This window comes from Culex pipiens, chromosome 3, assembly GCF_016801865.2.
Source record: "Culex pipiens pallens isolate TS chromosome 3, TS_CPP_V2, whole genome shotgun sequence".
In the NCBI taxonomy this organism is placed as follows: domain Eukaryota; kingdom Metazoa; phylum Arthropoda; class Insecta; order Diptera; family Culicidae; genus Culex; species Culex pipiens.
Window position 1 is genome coordinate 36,213,479 of NC_068939.1, and position 19,039 is coordinate 36,232,517.

The 19,039-nt window shown below is 36.3% G+C and overlaps 3 protein-coding genes across 3 annotated transcripts; all 3 read right to left on the bottom strand.

Moving 5' to 3' along the window:
• Nucleotides 1-658: 658 nt before the first annotated feature.
• Nucleotides 659-1,178, bottom strand: LOC120418857 (flexible cuticle protein 12-like). Its single transcript, XM_039581384.2, has 2 exons — nucleotides 990-1,178; nucleotides 659-929 (listed from the first exon to the last, which is right to left on the bottom strand). The coding sequence occupies exons 1-2, from the start codon at nucleotides 1,097-1,099 to the stop codon at nucleotides 728-730; spliced, it is 312 nt and encodes a 103-aa protein (XP_039437318.1). The 5' UTR covers nucleotides 1,100-1,178; the 3' UTR covers nucleotides 659-727.
• Nucleotides 1,179-5,950: 4,772 nt separating this feature from the next.
• On the bottom strand, nucleotides 5,951-6,878 carry LOC120418899 (endocuticle structural glycoprotein ABD-5-like). The gene is made up of 2 exons (XM_039581429.2): nucleotides 6,289-6,878; nucleotides 5,951-6,218 (listed from the first exon to the last, which is right to left on the bottom strand). The coding sequence occupies exons 1-2, from the start codon at nucleotides 6,411-6,413 to the stop codon at nucleotides 6,029-6,031; spliced, it is 315 nt and encodes a 104-aa protein (XP_039437363.1). The 5' UTR covers nucleotides 6,414-6,878; the 3' UTR covers nucleotides 5,951-6,028.
• A 6,715-nt stretch (nucleotides 6,879-13,593) lies between these two features.
• LOC120418900 (cuticle protein CP14.6-like) lies at nucleotides 13,594-14,046 on the bottom strand. Its single transcript, XM_039581430.2, has one exon. It carries the CDS (start codon nucleotides 13,982-13,984, stop codon nucleotides 13,667-13,669), a length of 318 nt encoding a protein of 105 aa, XP_039437364.1. The 5' UTR covers nucleotides 13,985-14,046; the 3' UTR covers nucleotides 13,594-13,666.
• Nucleotides 14,047-19,039: the final 4,993 nt, after the last annotated feature.

Consider the following 19,039-nt stretch of genomic DNA (forward strand, 5'->3'; position numbering starts at 1 on the left):
ATTTTTATATGATCAACCATTCCACGGTCAGAAAATTCAGAAGAGAGATGGTTGTTTAAAAAAATACAAAATGTTTTTGCATATAATAGATGTAAAATATCAAACCATTCAAAGCAATATTATTTTATCATTTGCTCAATTGCTGATGTTTTAAAAAAAATCATGCATCGACTGCTGTCACAGTTTTGGTGGGGGAGGGCACTCAAATACTCCTGAGCCCTCCAAAGACGGAACCGTTGCTTACCATCAAACAGACATGGACAGACAACAGACAATTGTTTTTATCAAATAGATCAAAATGGAAAAATAATGCAATTTAACCTTAGAGAAGCCAGCCTTTATGTTCAATAAAGGTTGCAAGCATCATTTAGTAAATCTTAAATAAAGAATTAAACTCCGTTTCTCTTATAGCTTTCAATCCAAAAATGGTCCAATCCAATGGACGGTGAACACGTTGTTGATTAAATACACAATAATAATAAAAAAAAACAATTACCCAAAACATTGCATAGGCTAAACTTCAAAAATAATACTCGTTTTGTGATTTTGTATCTCCAACCGGTTGATGAAATGTCATCTTGTTTTGTCTTCCTTGATAAGAAACTTGCATTGAAACTTTGAAACTTGAACCTCTCCTGCAAACAACAAACACGTCATCTAAAATCGCTCCAATATCACTTTTTTTTATTACAAACTACTTATTCCTAACCACTCCTGCTCCCCTTGCTTACAGAGTGGACAGCTTGTCGACATACTCGTTCGGAATGTGGGCACCCTCAGCGCGGAATCCAGTGTTTCCGTCCGCGACGTATTTTACTTTGTACTCCTGGCCGTCATCACCGATGAACTTGAAGTTGCCCTGCACGGTCAGATCTTCACCCTTCTGGTCTCCCTGCTCGACGTGGGACGTACCATCGTCGGTTTCGTAACTGTTGAATAAGGGGTCGATGTTAGAATGGCCGTGGGAGCACACACTGCACGAGACTTACGCATATTTGTAGGTTCCTTCGCCATCCTGGACGTTCTCGTACTTGAGGATCTTGGTGTCGGCCATCACGGCGGCCACGGCAATCACGGCGAAAACGACGAGGACCTTCATTCTGGAGAGTTTGGGCTGGGACTGTGCTGCAACAACTGTGTCGATAGATGTTTGCTGGAAATGCGAGCCATTCCGGGGCAAGGAATTCTTTTATATACCCCCGGACCACTCCTAATTTCATATTCAGTATGGTTCCAATTAGCAAACGACTGCAGATTTAAACCCATAACCAGTGTGACAACGAAACGATACGGCGCGCGGACTAAAACGCTCAAGAAGAGCTGCCCCTCTGGAAAAGAACTGAACGACATTGGAAGTTGAAAATTAAATTTATTATGGCTTAAAAGCCACACAAATGTGTTGAAGATGCCTGCGGCTAGTCTGATGTTGGCACTCTACCTGATAGCCCAGAAACCAAATTTGGAGCTAGCATTCTCAGTTGTTCTATTCAAGCGGAAGAAGTTGTGGAAGCATTGATTGGGTAAAACTAATGGAGAAAAAATATTTAATTTATTTTTGTTTAATATTAAATCATAATTGAAAAATAAATGCAATGCTTTTTATAAAACAAAAGTAAAAGGTGGCAAGTATTAATAAAGCGCCCGAGATTGAACGCATTTATTCTTAACAAAATATTCCACATTGTCAAAGAAGTAAACAGTCTCGTGTTTGTTTTAAATACTTTGGATGTCAAAAAAACAGTAACAAACCTAAGAATGAACGCACTCAAAATATATTTATTATACCACTGTGTGAAACGGAACCAGGTACCGTCTCTATTCGTAATTTATATTAAAAAAGAAAAGTTACCATGTCTACCATATCTAATAGATGGTAATTTCATTTACAAATAAAGTATCACATTAGAATTTTAAAATTAACATGACTTGTTGTGCTTCGAATCCCGGACACTGATAAAGCTGATTCGAAATCCGGACACTTTTGCTTCGCATTCCGGACTCTTGATTTATATTGATATATATCGCAAAAATTTGGACTGAAATGTTAGTGAAGGGCATTCTGTAGTTCTCAAATAAGCTGTTAACACCAAAACAATTGATATTTTATATAAAAATTTGCTGGAAATTAAGAAAAATAAAACCATAAATTCAGCTTTGCATTCCCGGTGCTTCGGACGCTTATGAAATATTTCAGTGAAATGTTTCACAATTTTTGGTAAACTTATAGTTTTATTTTATTTAAATGTTTTGGCACTAACTACAGCGTTCAAACAAACTTCAAATGAAATTGATGTTAGAATTCATCAAATAACACAGTTTTGACATTCATAATGCGAACATATGTCCAAATAATTGATAAAACAAGATGAAGTGTCCGGGATTCTAAGCGTCCGGGAATTTGAATCATGACATTATCTGCCTTGACTCTACAAAAAAGTAAACTTTTTATACGTTTTAAAAAACAAAAGGCTAATACAAAAACATTGATGTTATTGTCACTTGACATGACTATTTGATAAGTGAATCAGTGCGTTCATAACATTGCAAAAAACGCATTTTACTTTATACATGACTGTTACAAATTTAAGATAAAGTTTATGTCCCTCGACTTGTGTCAAAAGAAATAAAAAATAAACAAAATGATTTGCAAGCGTACCATTCAAACTAAAAAGTATAGTAAGATCTTTTGCACTATCACAATAATTGTATAAATTTTACATTATTTCATATAATTTTTTGCCAAAGTATAACTAATATTCCTCTGTCAAAAATTTGATAAAAAGCAATGAATTCATAAAAAAAAAACTTCAAATTAACCTACCTACTTGACCGAAATGTCTAACTGCGTCTAACTTTCACTTTTCATCGGTCGGATAGCCGATCGGGATAAGGCGCCAGTCCTCTCCGTGAATGCTAAGTTTGATTCCCATTCTTTGCAACTGTTTTTTTTGTACGTACAGTTCCTTTTTCCATTGCGCCCCATAAAGAAAAAAATCAAACTTTCAAATTTATCTTATTCACCTTCAAATACAAAGCGCAAAAAATACCAAAAAAACAGTTATGCTTCAGTACGTGAGAAAATCGTCATTCAAATAGAGATTTACTTTGAAGGCAGCTCATAAAAGACTAAGACATCTTTTTGTGTAAACTAAATAGAGTGAGAGGGGGTGATTTGCGCCCCCTAAGGAAAAACTGTATTTCTCAACCATAACAGAATTTCTGTGAAAAATGATCTGAAACCTTCTACGTCAACCATATGAGTAACGCTTTGAAAACCCTCAAAACTGTATAAAGTTAAGATTCCAAAAAAACATTTTTGTTTCATTTTTAACATTCAATTAGTTTAACTTTTTCGTACCAGATGACATCGGTGTTTTTATAAGATTTATTTTAAAATCATTTTTTTATGTTTTGGACTTAACTATCTAGAGAATAATTAAGACCGTCAAGACGCCGAAATGATAGTGGGTGAAGCACTAGTAAATCAACTTATGGTTTATATTTCTAAACGTGTACTGGACTGGATCACACAAGCTTCATGGATGTTTTATTTTATTTTTAAAAAAAGTTGTTTAAAAACATACTTTAGAATTTATTTTTCAAACGGCTTAACTTTGATAGACACTGTGTTTCTTACAAATATAAGCCTGATTATAAGCAATGTTTCTTTTAATTTTAATTTAAAAACAATAAATTTAAATGTTTTTTATATGTAATAATATTTATATAAATTTGAGGTTAAGTAAATAAAAAAGCCATGTTTGATCCAAACTCATTGCTATATGATTTATGTTGCCCAAAAAACAAACTTTGTAGCATGATTCAAAACAATTCAAAATTTACCTGGAAAATTATTCTACTGAAAATAAAGATATTTTTGACTCACTTAGAATATTTTTGACTCACTTAGAACTTTACACTTAGCCTAAAGTTTCCGATAATGCAGTCCAGTGTTCGATTCAAAATCTTTTTGTTTCGAATAAAACATGACTCTTTAGAGTGTTTATATCATCATATTTAGTTATAACTTTAGTTAACTATCTATTGAATTTTTATGGATGTACTTTGAACACATCTCCACCAAGCTAAGTATAATGCCACACCATTCTGTTTGTATTTGATTTAGAGCGTCCAATTTCCCGTCCCGGGAAAAAAATTCCCGGGATTTCCCGAAAAAAAATATTTCCCGTTTCCCGGGAAATTTGTAAATTTCCCGGGAATTCCCGAAATTCAAGCGGAAGTATACATTTTCTTAAATTTGTGAAACTGTTTTTTTAAATGCTCTGAAAAAAACAATGAACAAACTCAACATGATTTTGTTCAATTTAATGTATTGTTTGGATTATATATAATTAATCAGATTATCAGAAATTATGTTTTCAGAATAATTTCTGATAATATTTATTTTTGAAGCATTTAGGAATAGATCTTGCTTTATAAGTATTAAATTATTACAATTATGTAAGCTTAACAGATTGATGTTATTTTATCAAAACAATATTAACTCCTTACCTCCAAATTAAAATTTAGATTTTTTTAGTTTGTGTTTACCATGATCAAATGAGATGAAAATCGAATTTGTGCAAAAAGAATTAATTCAATTGGTTGAATACCTAGTACTGAAGAAATTACAATTTGAAGTAAAAGAATTATGGAGCACTGGTGCAACTACAGGTGTTAGAGGGTTAAATGTGAAAAAATTGAAGACTTTTTGTGGAATGATGTTAATTTATCGTATAATTTAAATCATATTGCATATTAATACAAAAAAAATCATTGGAAAATTACTTTCTATTGCTTGCTTGCTTCAAATATTTGAAAACATTGGGTTGTTTGGAGTAAAACCAACACTAAAAAGCTTTACCATTGGTTCAAGAGCTGAAACCAGTATTTGTCACCAAAAACATAATTTCTGCATGTTTTTTTTTCTCAATTCAATAAACTGGTCACAGTGGAAAGTTTAAAATTTCTCACCAAAAAATACCAAAATACATTTTCTTGTAGTTGAATGATTTTTTACATGCAGTCGAGCTGTTAATTGATCTTCACACTTTTTTAAACCATTGATGTTGATGTCCTGTACAATTCTGTTGCCTAATATTAATCAAAACCAAGATCATAACAATTTTTAATGAATTTAAAATTTTCCGGGAATTCCCGGGATTTCCCGGGAAATTGTCTGAAAAAATTCCCGTTTCCCGGGAAATTTGTAACCCCGGGAAATTGTACGCTCTAATTTGATTCGTATTTTTCATCATGTATAAAAATCTAAAACATTCCAATGTCACCCGGCTATCAATGTAACCCCAGATTACGGTACTCAACAATGGAGCACTTCCTTTCGAGCAGTTTTTGCTTTTTTCTTCAATATATTCCTTTTTGGAGAACTGTCATTTCTACCACTCGACTCTGATGCTCCATTGAGCTGAATCGGCGGTTTGTCAGATTACAGAAAATGACAGCTGAAGCGTAACTTGATGGACATGATTTCTTTTCATAACTATTTGAATGATTATATCCCAAAAATTGACAAAATGATGAGAAAAATTTAAGATTCTATTGCAGAAATAATCATAAACTCGTCTAACGGCGCAATCAATCATCAGGGTTGTGCCAGTAACCTAGGAAAATCCACCAAGGGTTTCATGGAACAAACCTTTCAGCAATAAATTAGCCACAGCACAATGGATCAATTTATAAAATCAATACAGTCAAGCGTTATTGACGACCCACTCGGGGTCCAGTATCATGATGCATAAAGTTCACCAAAATGTGTGTCACCTATCGACGTCACACGACGTCTTCAACCGAACCAGTCATATTCTGCAAACTTGTTGTCAAAGGTCAACTCGCACTGATTGGTCACCAATTTGCTCATCTGCAGCGACAAGGTCAACAGGAGGCCATTCACTCCGTCCGTGCCCAAATGAAACCAGTACTTTTAAAAAATTCACAGCTTCTTTATATATATTTTTTGTATAACCCTAAAATAACGTTAAAGTCAACTAGCGAGGAACGACGGAACCGGTTAGGCCCGAGGGATGTGGGCAGCCTCCGGTTGGAATCCGTTCTCATCGGCGATGTAGTTCACGGTGTAGGTCTGTCCGTCGGCACCGACGTACGAGTATGATCCACGGATGACTAGGGCGTTGATGTCGTCGGCGAACCGCTTCAGTTGGGCTTGTTCCGTCCGCTGGATTCCGTTGCTGGTTCCATACCTATAGAGAACAATTCCGTTGGTGAGTTCATTGTTCCAGGAATACGCTACCTTCAAACAAAAGCACTCACTGGAAGTTGTATCCGTCAATTCCCTGGTTATCGTTCTGGTACTGCACAATGTGGGCGTCCTTTTCCTCAACGGGAACGGCCACGGCCACGGCCAAAACGGCGGCAAACACTACGGCGAACTTCATGGTAATGTCTAGGTTTTTTTTTGTATTTCACTCCCTAACACTCTAACAACGACGTTTCTTGCGGTACTGATGTCACCAGGAGCCCACCGGTGGATATTTATACGTCAACCTTATCGCTGCTCGTCGGGCCACCTCGGGCAACCTTTGCCGGTCATCCTTCGCCGGAGTGACCGCCACAGAAACATTCAAATGAGCGCCCGATTTTGTAACACTTGTTGGCGGCGATGGGCCAAAAGCAGAGTTCGATCTTAGGCCACGGCAAAAACGCCTAAACGCCTTGTCCTAGGCACCCCTACTCTCTAGTCCAGAGGCCGGCAGACCAGTTCCAGCAGACAAGATGCTTCTTGGAGATTCGCCGAAAAAAAAGCAACATCTACGACAACAAGACGAATCGCAGCGTGATGATAAGCTGGGTCATCATCATCAGTCTGTAATTCGTCGCACGTATGCTGTCTTATAGCAAGTGCCGTTTCTATAAGTTTTGATTTCAGATTAAACCTGAACATAAATAAATTTTACAATAAATCAATCACGTCAAATTAAATAAGATTCTCAAAACAATATTTATTTTAAAAAAAAAATTAATGTTTTATTGATATTTCAACCTAAACATTTTCCGTCACAGGATAGAACAATAACGGCATACTGGTAGTCTATCGGTGCAATGTCGCGGTGTGTTGATTTAGAGATTTTATTATGCATTATTTGTTTGATGTGTAATACTTTTATGCAATATTTCTATCATAAGTCAATGAAATTAACTTGGAAGTAATCAAAATCTGATAAGAAACGAATACACAACTTAGTGCGCTAAAATAGGATTAACCCCATACATCTCCTTTTTTATTTTACAGCGCTGATCTTACCAGTGCTTAAAAGAACGATTTTTGAACAAAAACAGCCATTTTTCAAATCTTGTTTTATACTCAACCCCCGGTGGTTGATCACTTTTTCGTTTGACATTTTTTTGGTTTGTAAACCGTTGGTTGGTTTTGACAAACTAAAAAGTGACGAACTGTCACTTTTTACACGGTGTTCACACACACTATCAAAACAAACGTTTGACAAGGGTGTCAAACTAAAAAGTGAACCGTTCGTTCGACAACAGTTGGTGTTAAACCATCGGGGTTTGAGTGTACTTTAAAAATTCGTAAAAACTATTTGGGCTATTCTGAAGTATTTCTGAGGCATAAATATTCAAAATTTACAATTCTGTATCAATATCTAAATGTAAAATTATTTATTCTAACTAATCGCGTTTAGCTACACCGTTTAGCAAACTGAGCGCTCGCCGATATCGACCTTTTCGTCACTTTCGGATGAGAAAAATGTGACATAAACTATAGGCGGCATGCGCGTGCGTCTTTCGCTGGCTGGGTCAGTTCAGCAGCTACAAATGGCAGAAAGACTCCCAAAAAAAGAACACGAAAAATGATCGCTGCGTGCAATATTTTTGTGTGGACGACATGGTCACTTCCAATATCACTACCATTTTTCAACCGGTTTGGCCAGTTTGCGCTGCGGAGGCCTCTGTGGGTCATCTCAATCATCAACACTGTTTGGGAGATTCTTCGTCTGGGATAGTGGGAAAAATAAAAAAAAGTTTAACTTAATTGTAAGACGAATTTATTTCCGTAAAACTTTGCTTAAATAATGCTCAATATCCATGTAATTCAGCTTATTCTAAACTCTATACGGATAATTACTTCCACCATTTCTTGAAAAAGAGCTTAAAACTGCATATTGTCTAACATTTGCACCAGGCGTGAAGAATGGTTTAATATTAAACCATGAGTTAAACCCAGCAGAATTATATGTTGCTCGAACAGGTCGAGGATTTTGGAGACCCATATTCAATCCGTCAACTAGGGACCCTTCATGACCAGGAACACTATCACCCGTCGGCATCGCCATAACAGAATATTGTGCCAGTCCAGCAACAACAACAAAAAATGCAAGAACTATTTTCATGCCGATTATATTCACTTGGAGTAGGTTGTGTACGATATGAAGACAAAAATTGCTTTATAAAATCCTTGAGATTGATTGTCATTTTATACACATTTCAGGTAAACTGGCAGCAGATAACAGTTTGTTTTACCGATGAGTACGAAAAATGATATTTTCAATGCGTCTACCTATTATGGATGTTTTTGTAAACTTTTACCTACATAGCACTACAAACACTCATGTTTCAAAAGTGATACAAATACACTCATGTTTCAAAAACGATACAAATATCATCAATAACTATTTTGGCCACATTATTCATAATTTCCCATTGTGATTTTTATCGATCATTTTCTGTCACCTAATTCAAGTAATTATGTTCGCTTGTTCAGTAGCAATGAGATCACCCTACGGGCATTAAAACACGTTATGCGAAGATCTTTATGATAACACTAGAAGAAATTCTAAGCGTTTGTTAACCATTACTGCTAGTGTATCGTTGCTTATTTGATTCAATTCACGTAATCGTGAATTAAGTTCACGAATGTGAGAACAACGAAGGAATTTATTCATGAGTATGGTGAATTTCCACTATAAACGTGAATATATTTCTTCGTGGTTCTCGCATTTGTGAATTTAATTCACGATGTTGAGATTTGATTTTTTTTTTCGTGCAGTTTTGATAAATCTCCCTTGTGTACTATTTTGTGACATGAATGCTGTAAAGTAAACAAGCAAGTATTACAAAACAGCACACACGTGACGATATTATGATTAAAAAAAAACGTTCCTAAAACAGAGTGTTTTTTTTTTTCAAAAAAAAAACAGCTGCTTTAATGGGTGAACGAACTAGCCACATAACTCTGATTGTACTGTAATAGAGATGTGTGAACTTGAACTTGTATTTTCTTAAAACTTGCTTTGCATTTGAATTTTAAAAGGGATTTAACCCGTAAAAAATATGTTTTTCAAAATTGTCACTTTTTGAGTCATTTTGGCGACTGAAGCGTTTATTTTCAACATCGTTGGCGTGTAGGCAAGATCCTTGCGCATCTTTTGGTATATCCTATTAAATTATTCGCTCTACAGCATTACCTTGGCGATTCCTACTCGAAACTAGGTGGGCGTAATATTGAATGTTTAGCCATTTTGAAATGTTAGTCTTGATTTTAAATTTTTGAAAGTATTTTTTTTCGAAAAGATTTGAAAATTTCACGAATGATTCATATTTTAACATTGTAAATTGGACCATTAGTTGCTGAGATATAAACATTAGAAAATGGTGGGTTGTTTGGGTGAGACTTAGAAAACATCAATTTTCCTGTTTTTAAACCTTTGCATGGCAATATCTCAGCAACTAAGGGTCGTATCAACAAAATTTTAGAAATCAAAATATAGAGAATTTTCTCAGCTTTTCAAAAATATACTTTTTTCAAAAGTGGGCCAACATGGGAACTAACTTTAAAAATGAAAAAATGCGACTATTTTGAAAAAAGTTACCTAAAAATGACTATAACTTGAAAACGGTGCACTTTAAGGCGTCCATAAAATACGTACGCTCATAGGAGCGGAGGGGGTGGGGTGGTTACCAAAGGTGTGACAAGATGTGACGAAGGGGGAGGGGGTTTGCGAGATTCTGACGTCACGCTAGGTTTTTTTTATGATTGCAAAATATTATTTTGAAATGTACACAATTAAATTAAATCCTCATGTCTAAAATGTTTGCTTACTATTATTTAGAAGTACCATCATCAGAGGTGACATTGGGTCTGGGGGGTCAGATTGGGTCATACAAATTTCTGCATTTTTGTATGACCCAAACTCACCCCCCAGACCCAATGTCACCCCTCATGACGGTATCACATTATAATTTATTATAAAGTCACATTTTTTTCAGCTGGAACTTCAATATTTTGCAAATTCTTGCCTGATAAAAATAAATGCTTTGAAAGCAGGGTGTTCATAAGAAAACTGCTATAAATGGTTTGAACTTAATAGATAAAAAGCTGTGAAAAACAGTTTTCAAGATTTTTTAATACACTAACCTTTTACTTTTTTAATAAACTATCGATAAAAGCCCGTAATATCAACAATTTAAGATGATTAAAACAAAGTTGGGTAAATAAACAATCAGTCCCAATACTAAGCGATTTTTTAATACTTGAATGTTATTCCAGGTCTTCTAATTTTTAAAAGATGCAAAACTATTTTTTTATATCGCAATATTTATTCTAGAAAAAGAATAATTAGAATAGGGTAATTCTCCGCCAACTCACACAGCAGTTGCCCCGACCCCTCTTCGATTTGCGTGAAACTTTGTCCTAAGGGGTAACTTTTGTCCCTGATCACGAATCCGAGGTCCGTTTTTTGATATCTCGTGACGGAGGGGCGGTACGACCCCTTCCATTTTTGAACATGCGAAAAAAGAGGTGTTTTTCAATAATTTGCAGCCTGAAACGGTGATGAGATAGAAATTTGGTGTCAAAGGGACTTTTATGTAAAATTAGACGCCCGATTTGATGGCGTACTCAGAATTCCGAAAAAACGTATTTTTCATCGAAAAAAACACTAAAAAAGTTTTAAAAATTCTCCCATTTTTCGTTACTCGACTGTAAAAAATTTTGGAACATGTCATTTTATGGGAAATTTAATGTACTTTTCGAATCTACATTGTCCCAGAAGGGTCATTTTTTCATTTAGAACAAAATTTTTCATTTTAAAATTTCGTGTTTTTTCTAACTTTGCAGGGTTATTTTTTAGAGTGTAACAATGTTCTACAAAGTTGTAGAACAGACAATTACAAAAATTTTGATATATAGACATAAGGGGTTTGCTTATAAACATCACGAGTTATCGCGATTTTACGAAAAAAAGTTTTGAAAAAGTTGGTCGTCATCGATCATGGCCGTTCATGGTCACCCGCGACAGACACGGACGACGAAACAAAGAGAAACGCAAAAAGTAACTTTTTCAAAACTTTTTTTCGTAAAATCGCGATAACTCGTGATGTTTATAAGCAAACCCCTTATGTCTATATATCAAAATTTTTGTAATTGTCTGCTCTACAACTTTGTAGAACATTGTTACACTCTAAAAAATAACCCTGCAAAGTTAGAAAAAACACGAAATTTTAAAATGAAAAATTTTGTTCTAAATGAAAAAATGACCCTTCTGGGACAATGTAGATTCGAAAAGTACATTAAATTTCCCATAAAATGACATGTTCCAAAATTTTTTACAGTCGAGTAACGGAAAATGGGAGAATTTTTTAAACTTTTTTAGTGTTTTTTTCGATGAAAAATACGTTTTTTCGGAATTCTGAGTACGCCATCAAATCGGGCGTCTAATTTTACATAAAAGTCCCTTTGACACCAAATTTCTATCTCATCACCGTTTCAGGCTGCAAATTATTGAAAAACACCTCTTTTTTCGCATGTTCAAAAATGGAAGGGGTCGTACCGCCCCTCCGTCACGAGATATCAAAAAACGGACCTCGGATTCGTGATCAGGGACAAAAGTTACCCCTTAGGACAAAGTTTCACGCAAATCGAAGAGGGGTCGGGGCAACTTTTCCCGATTTCGTGTGAGTTGGTAGAGAATTACCCAATAATTTAACTTGGTTTTTATATTAAAATTGCTAAAAATAACAAAATTATGAGAGTTTACAAATATTAAAATAACAAGGGGGTGGGGGTCTGGCAAAATGTGACGTACTTTTTGAAGGGGGTTCAACCTTGTGTGACAAAGTGTGACATAGGGGGGAGGGGGGTTAATTTTGGACGATTTTTGCGTAACATACTTTATGGATGACGCCATATCCAAATTTCACTAATGTTCTTTTTGATTGCAAATTCTATTTTACATCAAAAAATAAAGTTGAAAAATTGATATTTCGATTTTTTGAAAAAAAATGTTTTGATTTAAAAAATCATAACTCCGTAAAGATTTTTTGCCCATTCAGGAAATTTCTGAAAAGTTGACATTTGATGTCCTCTAAAACATATCAGAAAATAGAAAAAAATTAAAATAGTATTTATTGCAAATCAATTTTTAGTGAAAAAAAGTGAAATTAGAAATCACCATTTTTTGTACCGTGTATCATTTTTTCAGTGTATTCCACATCCATACCTACAACTTTGCCGAAGACACCAAATCGATCAAAAATTTCCTTCAGAAGATACAGATTTTTGAATTTTCACATATTATTTTTTTATGGACAGCTGCAAACTTTGTATGGAAAATTATATGAACGATGATGCAAAATGGCTTCTTTGGGCATACCGAAGGCACCAAAAAAATTTCAGCCGGATTAAAAAATACACAAAAAATCGCATGACCGATCTTTGAGAATTGCTCACATTAAAATGCAATTTTCTCAGAACGTCAAAAAGCGGCGTGCGACAACACCAATGAAAGTGATTAGTTGACCTTTTCAAGGAAAATAGTTTGAGGATCGAAAAGTCCAGCCTAACGTTTGAAAAGCTCGTATGAAACATTTAAATGCCGTTTGATAGTATCTGGAGTGTTAATGGAGTGATTCCAAGATATTATTTTTTTTAAATAAAATCTTGGTTTTTCGACGCGCCACACGCAAAAGCGGAAAATTGACGAAATTGAAAAAAGCAACTTTTTTCACTAAAACTGCGAAAACTTGAAAAAAGGTGTTCAAAACAGAGCAAACCGCTCGAAAAGTTTGTTGGTCTTGATTTTTATGTTTTTAAACATAATTCATTGAATTTCAAACAAATTGCAGTACAATTGTATTGGAGAGTTGAAAATGTAAATTCGAATATTCCGATACTTATTGAATAATTCTATATATGTCAAAATAACCGAGATTTCGGATAATGGAGTCTGGACTATACTTGTTTTTCTTAGAACATGTGTCCAACATAACTCTTCAAACATAATTATGTTTTTTTGCCTAATTCAAAATTCATTCTGAGTATGTTTGACTCACACTTCTACACCACACTGCACTTTCCCAGATATGAAATATTCTAGCAGAGCTGGTTCTGTCAGAATCCCGCTAGAACGGTAGAACATTTCTGCTAGAATGCTGTAAGAATATCCAGCTCTGTAAGAACTCTGCAAGAATCTTGCTAGAACGTCGTGACTGGGTTGCATAGCTCATCAATTTTCCTAGTTTTGCCGTTCGTTAAAGAATGCATAGTTTCACATTTCTAACATGATCGAAGGATTTTCACAATTAACTATTTCCACCAAACCATTATTTTCACCAAATTTTAACTTTTTATTAACACACTTTTCACAAACTGTCCATCGCGGTATCTTTTCCAGAACTAAGCCTTGGGTAGATGAGGCGCCTCTGGCTGGAATCCGTTCTCGTCGGCAATGTAGTTAACGGTGTAAACCTGGCCATCGTCAGCCGTGAAGGAGTACGATCCGCGGACCACAATGGCAGCGTTGTCATCTCCGAATGATCGCAGCTCGGCCGTTTCCTGCTGCTGGATGCCGTTGCTCGTTTCCACCTGGTAGCTGTATCCGTCGATTCCCTTGTGGTCATTGTCGAACCGCACAATCTGGGCATCCTTGTTGGGCACCGGAACGGCTACGACAGCCGAAACCACCAGACAGACGAAAGCTACCGCGAATTTCATGTTTTTTTTACCGTGCAAAAGCTCGTTGCAAGCGCGTTGAAGTGCAGTTAATTCGACTAGACAGTAAACTGATTTGACTCCGGCAGGGGCATCCGATATTTATACGCAAAACCGTCACCGAGGGAGCATCCACCGCCGCCAACATTCCGATTAAAGTATGTGACATTCTTTTGGGCTGAGACAAGCGTGCATTCGTAAGAAATAAGTCGCTGAAGAAGCTGCGAGGATGCACCAACCATCGGCTATTATGGCGCCATTCGAATGATCCGTACGATATTTCTGATACAATTTAGTTTTTTTTTTCTTCTTCAAAATCCAATGTCACTTCACCACCGCCAGTGTCGCCTTAAGTCCCAGTGAATGTCATCGTCGGCGGGGGACACATTTTGGGGACGAATCCAAAATTGGTTGCACTAATAGTCAAGGCACGAAATCAAAAAAGGTGCTCATTTTTCGTGTCTAGAAGCAAATCATGTAACAGGCCATTTTTTTATGGATCTAGACTAAATCGACCCTCCTGAATCCGAATCTGCCTGTTGATTTTCCCGATTCTCAAAGGGAACCGAGATATTCAAGATGGCGTCCAATATGGCGGCTGAATGGAAAAATCACAATAAAAGGATTTTTAAGTTCAATCAACTACTCAAATTTAACTAAATTGGGGTCGCTGAACTCGAATATGATCCCTAGAATACTCCAAAGTACTCAGGGAATGTGCAATCCAAGATGGCGGCCAATATGGCGAAGTTAGAATATTGGAAATGTTTATACAGAAATGTAACAGGCAATCAACAGGTCAAATTTAACTAATTTGGGGTCGTTGAACTCGAATATGACCCCTAGAATACTCCGAAGTACTCAGGGAATGTGCAATCCAAGATGGCGGCCAATATGGCGAAGTTAGAATATTGGAAATGTTTATACAGAAATGTAACAGGCTATCAACAGGTCAAATTTAACTAATTTGGGGTCGCTGAACTCGAATATGACCCCTAGATACTCCGAAGTACTCAGGGAATGTGCAATCCAAGATGGCGGCCAATATGGCGAAGTTAGAATATTGGAAATGTTTATACAGAAATGTAACAGGCAATCAACAGGTCAAATTTAACTAATTTGGGGTCGTTGAACTCGAATATGACCCCTAGAATACTCCAAAGTACTCAGGGAATATGCAATCCAAGATGGCGGCCAATATGGCGAAGTTAGAATATTGGAAATGTTTATACAGAAATGTAACAGGCTATCAACAGGTCAAATTTAACGAATTTGGGGTCGCTGAACTCCAATATGACCCCTAGAATACTCCGAAGTACTCAGGGAATGTGCAATCCAAGATGGCGGCCAATATGGCGAAGTTAGAATATTGGAAATGTTTATACAGAAATGTAACAGGCTATCAACAGGTCAAATTTAACTAATTTGGGGTCGCTGAACTCAAATATGACCCCTAGAATACTCCAAAGTACTCAGGGAATGTGCAATCTAAGATGGCGGCCAATATGTCGAAGTAAGAAAATTGGAAATGTTTATACAGAAGTGTAACAAGCAATCAACAGATCAAATTTAACTAATTTGGGGTCGCTGAACTCAAATATGATCCCAAAAATACTCCAAAGTACTCAGGGAATGTGCAATCCAAGATGGCGGCCAATATGGCGAATTTAGAATATTGGAAATGTTTATACAGAAATGTAACAGGCTATCAACAGGTCAAATTTAACTAATTTAGGGTCGCTGAACTCAAATATGATCCCAAAAATACTCCAAAGTACTCAGGGAATGTTTCATTAGGTATCCTAGGGGTCATATTCGAATTCAGCGACTCCAAATTAATTAAATTTGACCTGTTGATTGCCTGTTACGTTTCTGTATAAACATTTCCAATATTCTAACTTCGCCATATTGGCCGCCATCTTGGATTGCACATTCTCTGAGTACTTTGGAGTATTTTTGGGATCATATTTGAGTTCAGCGTCCCCAAATTAGTTAAATTTGACCTGTTGATTGCCTGTTACATTTCTGTATAAACATTTCCAATATTCTAACTTCGCCATATTGGCCGCCATCTTGGATTGCACATTCCCTGAGTACTTTGGAGTATTCTAGGGGTCATATTCGAGTTCAGCGACCCCAAATTAGTTAAATTTGACCTGTTGATTGCCTGTTACATTTCTGTATAAACATTTCCAATATTTTAACTTCGCCATATTGGCCGCCATCTTGGATTGCACATTCCCTGAGTACTTTGAAGTATTCTTGGGGTCATATTAGAGTTCAGCGACCCCAAATTAGTTAAATTTGACCTGTTGATTGCCTGTTACATTTCTGTATAATCATTTCCAATATTCTAACTTCGCCATTTTGGCCGCCATCTTGGATTGCACATTCCCTGAGTACTTCGGAGTATTCTAGGGGTCATATACGAGTTCAGCGACCCCAAATTAGTTAAATTTGACCTGTTGATTGCCTGTTACAATTCTGTATAAACATTTCCAATATTCTAACTTCGCCATATTGGCCGCCATCTTGGATTGCACATTCCCTGAGTACTTCGGAGTATTCTAGGGGTCATATTCGAGTTCAGCGACCCCAAATTAGTTAAATTTGACCTGATGATTGCCTGTTACATTTCTGTATAAACATTTCCAATATTCTAACTTCGCCATATTGGCCGCCATCTTGGATTGCACATTCCCTGAGTACTTTGGAGTATTCTAGGGGTCATATTCGAGTTCAGCGACCCCAAATTAGTTAAATTTGACCTGTTGATTGCCTGTTACATTTCTGTATAAACATTTCCAATATTTTAACTTCGCCATATTGGCCGCCATCTTGGATTGCACATTCCCTGAGTACTTTGGAGTATTCTTGGGGTCATATTAGAGTTCAGCGACCCCAAATTAGTTAAATTTGACCTGTTGATTGCCTGTTACATTTCTGTATAATCATTTCCAATATTCTAACTTCGCCATATTGGCCGCCATCTTGGATTGCACATTCCCTGAGTACTTCGGAGTATTCTAGGGGTCATATTCAAGTTCAGCGACCCCAAATTAGTTAAATTTGACCTGTTGATAGCCTGTTACATTTCTGTATAAACATTTCCAATATTCTAACTTCGCCATATTGGCCGCCATCTTGGATTGCACATTCCCTGAGTACTTTGGAGTATTCTTGGGGTCATATTAGAGTTCAGCGACCCCAAATTAGTTAAATTTGACCTGTTGATTGCCTGTTACATTTCTGTATAATCATTTCCAATATTCTAACTTCGCCATATTGGCCGCCATCTTGGATTGCACATTCCCTGAGTACTTCGGAGTATTCTAGGGGTCATATTCGAGTTCAGCGACCCCAAATTAGTTAAATTTGACCTGTTGATAGCCTGTTACATTTCTGTATAAACATTTCCAATATTCTAACTTCGCCATATTGGCCGCCATCTTGGATTGCACATTCCCTGAGTACTTCGGAGTATCTAGGGGTCATATTGGAGTTCAGCGACCCCAAATTAGTTAAATTTGACCTGTTGATAGCCTGTTACATTTCTGTATAAACATTTCCAATATTCTAACTGCGCCATATTGGCCGCCATCTTGAATTGCACATTCCCTGAGTACTTCGGAGTATTCTAGGGGTCATATTCGAGTTCAGCGACCCCAAATTAGTTAAATTTGACCTGATGATTGCCTGTTACATTTCTGTATAAACATTTCCAATATTCTAACTTCGCCATTTTGGCCGCCATCTTGGATTGCACATTCCCTGAGTACTTCGGAGTATTCTAGGGGTCATATTGGAGTTCAGCGACCCCAAATTAGTTAAATTTGACCTGATGATTGCCTGTTACATTTCTGTATAAACATTTCCAATATTCTAACTTCGCCATATTGGCCGCCATCTTGGATTGCACATTCTCTGAGTACTTCGGAGTATTCTAGGGGTCATATTCGAGTTCAGCGACCCCAAATTAGTTAAATTTGACCTGTTGATAGCCTGTTACATTTCTGTATAAACATTTCCAATATTCTAACTTCGCCATATTGGCCGCCATCTTGGATTGCACATTCCCTGAGTACTTTGGAGTATTCTAGGGATCATATTCGAGTTCAGCGACCCCAATTTAGTTAAATTTGAGTAGTTGATTGAACTTAAAAATCCTTTTATTGTGATTTTTCCATTCAGCCGCCATATTGGACGCCATCTTGAATATCTCGGTTCCCTTTGAGAATCGGGAAAATCAACAGGCAGATTCGGATTCAGGAGGGTTTATTTAGTCTAGATCCATAAAAAACTAGCCTGTTACACGATTTGCTTCTTGCATCGCTATTTTCGGGTTTTGTGCCTTGACTATAAGGTCAGGCCACGAAGGTGGACCCATCAACACCAGGCTTGAGGTCATAATTTTCGGTTGTATGGCATCCACCAACGTGTTTTTTGATGTTGTTTTGTTTGGGGCGTGGAGCCAGTCAGGATCATTGAAATGCAAACTGGCGGAAGACACGAGATTTGGTCAATAAATAAAGGCAAAATCTGATATTGATTCTCGGACTTAAAAAAAATACTTTCAAGAACATAGTATTTAAGCTGAATAAAATCTCTTTCTCTGTACTTTTATAATGTTGTGTAAATAATATTTAATATATCAATGCCTCTGTACTCTCTTATGCTAACTAGAAAGGAAAACCAGCAAGCTTAGTACAAGAGAACACAGATGCATCGATATGATAACAAAAAGCACATTGTAACATTTACTAAATACAAACAAAGTTGTTTTGCAATTCAAGCAATATCATGTTTCAGTAATTTTCAAAATATTGAATGAACTTTCTTTTACATAATAAAAATTTAGTAGAACAGAAAAAGTTTATTTTGAATTGTTATCACTTAGTAAACATTAATTTTCGTTAAAGAAAAGAAGGCACACTCACTCAGTTTACGCTCTAGCGAGGTCGAAGTGCATTTGAAAATTGCATTATTTCATCGGCAATTAAAGTACATCATTCTGATTTTACTACATTGTTTTTATTACTGTGGTCAAAAAAAATTTTT

Bases quoted from the DNA above. Each gene is read 5' to 3' on its own strand.
- LOC120418899 (XM_039581429.2), bottom strand. From the start codon at position 6,413: ATGAAGTTCGCCGTAGTGTTTGCCGCCGTTTTGGCCGTGGCCGTGGCC. The intron at 6,219-6,288 runs GTGAGTGCTTTT...TGTTCTCTATAG, and splicing joins ATTGACGGATACAACTTCCA to GTATGGAACCAGCAACGGAA.
- LOC120418857 (XM_039581384.2), bottom strand. From the start codon at position 1,099: ATGAAGGTCCTCGTCGTTTTCGCCGTGATTGCCGTGGCCGCCGTGATG. The intron at 930-989 runs GTAAGTCTCGTG...CTTATTCAACAG, and splicing joins GAAGGAACCTACAAATATGC to TTACGAAACCGACGATGGTA.
- LOC120418900 (XM_039581430.2), bottom strand. From the start codon at position 13,984: ATGAAATTCGCGGTAGCTTTCGTCTGTCTGGTGGTTTCGGCTGTCGTA.